General features: G+C 39.4%; 1 protein-coding gene across 1 annotated transcript; it reads left to right on the top strand.

The window, feature by feature from the left end:
* Positions 1 to 447: 447 nt before the first annotated feature.
* LOC135605196 (F-box only protein 6-like) lies at positions 448 to 7,425 on the top strand. The gene is made up of 2 exons (XM_065094992.1): positions 448 to 625; positions 5,981 to 7,425. Exons 1-2 carry the CDS (start codon positions 525 to 527, stop codon positions 7,218 to 7,220), a joined length of 1,341 nt encoding a protein of 446 aa, XP_064951064.1. The 5' UTR covers positions 448 to 524; the 3' UTR covers positions 7,221 to 7,425.
* Positions 7,426 to 8,546: the final 1,121 nt, after the last annotated feature.

The following is an 8,546-nucleotide window of genomic DNA, read 5'->3' as shown; positions in this document are numbered from 1 at the left end:
TATATATATCCCTTCTATAAGTCACCTAATGTCTAAAAATATATCGAAGAAACTCGATCACTTAATTCAGATGCGAGAGAGAACATATGAACTCATACTGATTTGTAGTGGGAAGAAGAAGAACACTTACTTATTCAGCTTAAAACAAGAAGACACCCCATGCAACTTAATGCAATTAGATTGAGTAGGTAGAGTTGATAGCTGTTCATGGAAATGGATCGGATCTGACCCGATTGGATTTAATTGAGCTCCGATATGGGTTACAATTTGGTCCACGAATTGCAACGTGATTTGGACCGAAATGACCAAAATACGGTAAATATGGAGAAGAATGAAGGGTTAATTGGTAAGGAGGATGACGTGGGAAGGCAAGTGGGGGCGTAGAACTGTGACCTATTAGAGGAAGAAGAAGGGAGGGGAAGAGAAATGGAGGCGAGAGAAGGCGAGGCGGAGGCGTAGGGGGGCGGGGCCGGGGGCGGTGGCGGTGGTGGCAGCGGCAGCGGCGGCGGCGACGGAGGCGGGGGATGGATGGGGCGGCGGTGCTGAGGCAGCTCGTCGGCCAGATCCAAGAGCTCTGCGAGCTCTACGGCTCTCCCTCCCTCGACTATCCTCACCTCAACCCCAGGCAAATGCCTCCCTCCCCACTCCTCCTTTCTGCTCGTTCCTCCCTTATTTGATTTAGTTTCGGTCTTCGAATTCCCGATGATCGGGTGGAAACGCATGCTAAGTTTCGTCGACAATGAAACGGCTTTGAACTAGCAATCTGTCGATCTCTTGATCATGGAGACCTGAGAACACGTTGGGGTCCGGAAATCCTAGAAGATTTGAAGGATACGCGGGAAGTTTGCTGGCTATTATCTGTTCTTCTATTGTTGCTTGTGATTTTTGGGGGGATTCTAGTTTCCTAGTCTATCATGTCTCCACCCCCAAATTCCGTTTGCAGAGGAAGTACTTGATCGGCAGTTTAATCTGTCTTCGTTCTTTCTCTGCTTAATTTCCGACTTACTTCTATGAAGTGTGGTGGTGGTCTTAGAAAGTCTTTCGCCGATAAAGATTGATATGTTGACTATAATCGTCTCAGCCAGACTCCACTTGGGGTAGATGATCTACAAATTGCTTTTTTTATCATTCTTTTCATCCTCCTCTTTCTTTTGTACTTCTAATTAATCCTGTTATTGCCAGAGGGGAGCCTGCTGTATCTCAGTCGACCACTATTTGAACCCAAAATATGATCTTCTAGATCGGCTACCTGGCTTGCTTTCTCCAAGAAACCGGCTTCAGTGAAAACGCAAGTCCTAGATCTTCTTTGCTTCTGGAGAAGTTTGTCCTAATGCCAACAATCATTAAGAAAACACGAGTCTTATGCCTCATGTGATGGGCCTTCTTGCTGAACTCTGATGTTTAACTAAGCAGATTATCATCTACTTCCTTTTGGCACCTCATGCGGCACCACAACCCCTGAACCTAATGATCGATTATCATGATTTTCAGTAGACAATGTGGTTGCATCTTTAAATAGATAGTAAAACTTTAGCATTCGAGCAACCAAATTGTGCGGTAAAGTGTATGATGTTTCTCCTTCCTCCTGCTGCTCCTGACTCATAATATGCAGACCATCTACTGGTGGTAGAAACGGTGAATTTCTTCCACTGAAGTTTGAAACCTTCTAGAGGATTTGAATTATTTTACCTAATCCAGTCTCCATCAGGTGCTTCTATGAGTCATTTCTTATCTTGATAGATTTTGATGCCATTCGTCTCAATGATTATATATTATCAAGCTGTTTTCAATTATCTTAGTTGCAAATGATGTTCATTATCTGGTTCTTGAAGTTTGATGTGCTTGTTTACTGTGGGATTTTTGTGTGCAGTATGATGTTGACCCCTTTCGGAGAAATGCAGTAGAGATATACATAAAACTATTCACCTAGTATTCTAATGGAACTTGTTTGCCTCATTCCTAGCAGTGTAGCTGCCATCCATTTATGTCCACAATTCACTCCACCTTTAGCTTCTGGAATTGATGAGATTGTCCTTTAGGAAAGCTGAGAACTTTATATCTCAAAGTGACAGAGCTTCCTCATATAAGGCATCTTCTCCAGATATGACACGCAGAGAATCCTTTCTATATTCTGTTGGTGGAGAAGCATTGTATCTCCTTGAAAACTTTCCTGGCCTCGTAGTGCATCTTTTACAATTGGACTGCATTTGCATCCAAGTGTCCAGTATTCATGGCAGTTGAACATGGATATTTTCTTTTCGCTTGACAATCACATTGGCCTATATTTTAAGGGGAAAGAATTGGTCAAGTTGGCTAGCCTATTTGCGAAAACCACCTTTGATACAGAGCTAGCATTGTCTATGACAGAACTTGCTAATCTAGATTCAGTAGGTCTGAGGTAGAGATCAGTTTACCTTTAATTATGAGGCGTAAAGCAAGCTCCACATAGAAAACTCTTTCCTTTTCTACTCTCATATCATTTGGAAAGTGTCGAGCAAAGTAATGGGTTTGATGTTGAAAACTTAAGTGTGCAAATGCTCCTCTAAATCACTAATGTTCAATCAACAACTCTTGAGATAGCTCTGATACTTGATCTTGTTTTAATATTCCACAGGTATCCTTGTTGAAGTAATAAATGTATGTAGTTGATCATGCAAGATGGCCCAAATCTAACCATGAGTGCCTTAGATATCCTAATTAGACTGTTAATTTGCTTAAGGTACCACCTGAACCAATACAATTTCATATTCTCAATATCAAAGATGGTGAGGGGAACCTTTGGATCTTCTATGCTTGCCGTACATTAGAAAAATTGCTCTACATACAAAGGTCAGCCTGTACTTTCCATAAAGGAAGGAACCTAACTAAAGGTGATCTTGCTATTTTATGATGATTTGGATACTACAGACATGGATAAACTGTAGAATAAATAATTGAAAACATTATCGTTCAGGGATGGTTTGTATATGTTACAAGGTTAGAGTAGCCCCTATCTATGCACATAGCCATATGGGTGGTAGGCAATAATTTTGATTCAATCGTGGGTCAACCATGGCATTAGAAACAAAATTTAGAGAAAACATGTAAAAGTATTTAATAAAAATATATGCTATTTGAAAGGTCAAAATTTATGGACGTTGATATAAGATTTTTTTTTTACAAAGGATGTGTTTATTATGTAAAATATTTGTCTAAATTCTACTTTGAAATGCTTCTGGTATTACATTATAGCACAATAGATATTTATATCAATGAGTGGACTGGCACATTTTGGGCTGTCTGATCCAACCCAATTTATGATCAAAGAAAAAACAAAACTTAAAACACCAATTAGGGCTCACGAATGCTAGCCTTGTTCTTCAAGGGAGCATGGAATCAATGCTGTCGCCGCTGTCATTCGCCATTTCCATCTAATAATGCCACCACTGCCGTTGCCATCTGAAATCACCACCACTATCATTTGTTGTCACCTTCCTCCTCGGTGTGCTTCATCCTCCTCTTCTCCCTTTTTCCTACTCCATTACCATATCTTTTTCCTTCTTTTTCCTCCTTTTCCTCCACCGCCTCCACTTCTTCCTTCCTCTATCTTTTTCTTCCTTCTCCTCTACGTCCATTATGCCTTCCTCTTCGCCTTCTTTGTCTTCGAAACACTGGTACATATACTGGTACTGATTCGATCGCAATGTAATGGTCCGGCCAATGACCGTTATTGGTCTAGTATACGATATGACATTCCTTGATTTATATGTTTGAAATTTTATGAATACTCAATCATTGTATCCAATACAACAGATGACACGTAAGTGAAAGTATAATGATAAGTACGAACTATACAGATTCAACTTTGAGAGATTCAATCTTTTGACATGTGTAAATGGTTGACCTTATGGTTCAAATTGATATGATTGAACCATCTGGGTTAACAATTTTTGGGAAAAAAAAATTGATTTTTTATTATTGAGGTTGGCCCAAACTACATGGCCCATTTGCCTCTAGGCAGATACTGAACAATGGTCCATAACACAATTAGTTTAGAAATTAGAATAAATGGTGTTTTATGTAGCCTATGACAGTATTTAAGGGCTTTCTCCAGCAATTCCTTTCCTATCTGTGGGCAATACCACAATATGCCATTGTGGTATTGCCCACATAATATTTAAGAATTCATAAGCTGGCAAGTTAAGGCATTGGAATATTGGATTAATGTTGTCAGCTATGCCTAGCCATGGCCTTTACAATCATTGCACCTGATTGCAGTTGCACAGTTGAAGTTGCTTTAATTAGGCATCCTCTCTTGCCACTCTTGACAGCTCACCCTACTAGGAAATTGAAAAGAACTGATGAACTCTTTCTTCTTAAGGATCTAGAAGTTGTTGCAATAGCAGGATTTTTTTCTGTTATTCATTTTGGTTTTACCCGCATGATTAGCATGCAACTTGACATTCATTGACAGGTTTGCATTCATCTCTCCAAGTTGTCAAAATCTTGTGGCTGATCTGCAATACTTATCCCCCACATTGTTTAGTCTGATGGATGCAATGCTTGGCATGGATGTAATTGTATATTTTTGTAGGATCATCTTGTGAACCTGGTTCTGACACCTAACTATATGGAGCTACATTTCTCTCTAGGGCTTTTGTTCTTTGGGGGAAGAAAAATCTTCAGGGGTTCTATTCTAAAGGAAAATAATGACCTTTATCACCAAAAAATAAAAGATAAATAATCAAAAATCATTCTCAAGCTTACAGTGCTCTATATAGAGGCTGCTATTACCTGAATCCTAACTCCAATAGTCCAACAACAATTTATGATTAAAGTGCCCAAAAAACCAGCTGGTGCCCTCTTCTTCACCCTAACAGATCATTCCTTTTAGGGCTTTTGGTTAGTTTGATGGTCCCCTTGAATCAGATGCCTAGGAAACCAGGTGTTTCCCTTGGCAAGGCCAAGTAGCGTCAAGAACCCCTCACCAAGTCCAAGCAGGGGTTGCTGACCTTTTATCCAAATTAGGCAAGAGATCTCCAATCCTATTGGGTCTTTCACGTGGGCAAAGTGGCGGGTTGAGTAGCGAATAGGTCCCACGAACCTCATTGTAATACATATTGTTTCATATGTCAAATTCTAGCCTAGCACATTATTTCTTGGTGTTTAACTAGAATTATTTTCTAAACTGATTCCATTCCCAGATCAGATCTGACCAATATCTTCAATTTTGTTCATGTCATCCCTCTTTGAACCTGATGGTGATCTCAATTAAGATTTTGTCAAGTATGATGTGAATGTATTTGGAAGGCCATAATGAATTGTTAAGGTGGCCTGAATTTAGGTTAGAAGCATAAAAAATAAAAGAAGATCAAATGTATTTGGAAGATCAAAGAAAAATGAGAGAAACAATTGCATTTGGATTGTCCATTAACATTTGCCCTTAACTTAATGCAGGGAAATCTCTACATAGCTGATTTCATATATGGGAACAGTTAGCTTGATATTACAACTGTTGTTGGAATAAGTTCTGGAAGGGAATGTTGGTAAAGCTATATAGGCAGAGATCTTCTATGATAGCACAATTAATAATATAAGGTCATATAATAATATATTGTTTCCCATAGCATGATGCTTTAGATAAAGGGTTGTTTGCATTAATTATTTCATTTTATGCCTGGTCTGTTGCTTGTCTCAAGCATGATGCTTCGAAAATGACCATCATTACCTTAATTTAATGAAAGCAGGTTAGTTTAACTACACCAAGCAACTTCACTATGTTGGAATTTTTTTATCATTTTTTGAGTTGATCGAGAAATTGGCTATTTACTTCTGAATATTGCTGCATGTCACTAATTCAAGCCACCTTGCTTAATCTTTTTCTATTTCAAACTTCAATATGCTAGTATTATAGTGTTATTCTGTGATGTTTGCAGTATCAGTTAGTTGTCTTCAGAAACAAATAACTGATAGAATTTCTGTCAAAACTGGTTCTTATCAGGTGGTATATGGTAGAGTTGAACAATAACTCATTGGAATACGACTTCTGTGGTCTTATAATGGAGGATAATTCTGACCAAAAGATGGTTGAAGTTAACAAATCTCTGCCTTGCAAGAGATCTAGAAGAGAGAAGAACCCTGCAAAAGCACTTGCATTAATTTCAACTGACTTCATGGATCAGCAAATCTGGAAAGACTTTCCAGAGGATCTTTTTGAAGCTGTAATTGCTAGACTCCCTATAGATTCCTTCTTCCGTTTCCGGACTGTATGCAGAAAGTGGAACTCCTTGTTGACCTCACACAGCTTCTCCCAACACTTTGCGGAAGTTCCACGTTTGCACCCTTGGTTCTATACGGTGACTCCTGAAAACATAAGCAGTGCAGCAATGTATGACCCTTCTTCGAGAAAATGGCATCATTTCTCCATCCCATTTCTGCCTGCAAAGACGATAATTCTTCCAGTAGCCTCAGCTGGTGGTCTCATTTGTTTCTTGGATTTAGGACACAAAAACTTCTACGTTTGCAATCCTCTAACAAACTCATTCAAAGAACTTCCACCAAGGTCCTTCCGGGTCTGGTCACGAGTAGCTGTTGGGATGATACTAAATGGGACGAGTGCCAACAATGGGTACAAAATAGTGTGGCTTGGATGCAATGGAGATCATGAGATCTATGACTCACTTCAGAACAGCTGGACACGTAACGGAGCTTTTCCTTCGAGCATCAAGCTTCCCCTTTCTTTAAATTTTAGGTCACAAACTGTGTCCATTGGCAATAGTCTGTACTTTATGCATGCTGAACCAGATGGTATTTTGTCGTATGATGTGGCAAATGGTGCCTGGAAGCAATTCATTATCCCATCACCGTCGCATCTTACAGACTATACACTTGCAGAGTATGGGGGTCAGGTTATGCTTGTAGGGTTGGTGACCAAGAATGCTGTCACATGCGTCTACATATGGGAGTTGCAAAAGATGACTCTCTTGTGGAAGGAGGTGGACAGAATGCCAAATATCTGGTGCTTAGAGCTGTATGGTAAGCACGTAAGGATGACATGCTTGGGCAATCGGGGGTTGCTTATGCTGTCTTTGAGGTCAAGGCGGATGAACCGTCTTGTTACGTATAATATGTCCAACAAGGAATGGCAGAGAGTACCAGAGTGTTTGCTCCCTCATGGCCGGAAGAGGCAGTCGATTGCATGTGGCACTGCATTTGATCCATGTCCCACTGCTTTTGCATGATTGCTTTCTCCTGCTTCTGAGAAGATACAAAGTTCTGCCTGTTAGTGCATCCGATGTCCTCAGTGATCATTTTCTGAATATCTTCTTTGCCTTGTTACATCACGAAGAATACCAAGCCTTCTATCACCTCTTTAGAGGTTGTGTAAACATTTCTCATTTCTGTTCTGGACCACGTCAAAATAACTAGCAGTCTTGTTATTTTGCATCCCTGTGCTGGTTCTTTTATCTGATTTCTTTCCAAAGAATAGGATGAGTTTACATGAATCACCTTAGATTTCTCTGTTGAAGGTGGCTAGTGTTTTGATTTCTTGTTCAGGCTTGGTTCAAAGTCCGTATTGTGGTCTGGTTGATATTGATGTCGAGTTCTCTGCTAAGGCTGTTCAGGCTTGTTTCGTGTGCAAATCAGCTAGCTCATGCTTGCTTGATTTGAAGGCTGAATTGCATATAGGGCTGATCTGAAACTGATCGGGTTGAGATCAGCTCAGTTTGGTTTTATAGACTTGTAGACTTGCCAGTTTATGGAATGCTAGGAGCATGTGACAAAATGAACTAGATATTGAAATTTCTCTTCTTACAGGTTACAGATGCAGAACACGTTATGCAACATGCAATGTCACATGGAAAACATGAAGATTTCAACATCACAAATGGTAGGTAACATAACATGACTCGTTTTACATTTTATGGTTTCAGATTCACCTTGAAGTTACTTGTTCCACTGCATCACTGCTCTACAATTTCCACCTTCATATACTGTACACACCAGGGAATCCCTTAATGCAGGTCAGGGATAGTGCTCTATTTGTGCTAGAATTGGAGTCTTAAAGAGGTACTGTGACTCGATGGTATTTGTTTCTATGCTAAAACACTAGTGGATTGTGTGTTTTTGTAAAGATTCATGAGTTAGAATGATAGCATTTTTAATATAGTTGTAAACAGGAGTGGAGATGGTGCTTTCAAATGGTGTCATTGTAGTTATTTATTGGATTTTTGTGTTTGATGTATGAACTAAATGGTGTGTACCAAATGATGTATAAGCTAGTTTTGTACCAAATGAGAACTTGGCAAAATATTAAACTGTGTAGGTCTTGTTTCCTCATTCATCATCCGCTTCACTTTATATGCCAAAGGAAACACTAGTTATGAGTCCAAATATTAGCAGGTAAATAGTATAAACTATACAGTTCATTTAAGCCAATATGCAGATTGAATAGAGAGCGAGAGATTAAAGAGAAGAGGAATCATCCCAAAAGGTGAGCACTAGTATGATATTTCTGTAGATTCACACTTCCATGCAGTCATCATATTATTTTTATTACATGTTAT

The sequence above is a fragment of the Musa acuminata genome, chromosome BXJ2-2, assembly GCF_036884655.1.
Source record: "Musa acuminata AAA Group cultivar baxijiao chromosome BXJ2-2, Cavendish_Baxijiao_AAA, whole genome shotgun sequence".
In the NCBI taxonomy this organism is placed as follows: Eukaryota; Viridiplantae; Streptophyta; class Magnoliopsida; order Zingiberales; family Musaceae; genus Musa; species Musa acuminata.
This window is presented reverse-complemented; position numbering and strand designations above follow the sequence as displayed.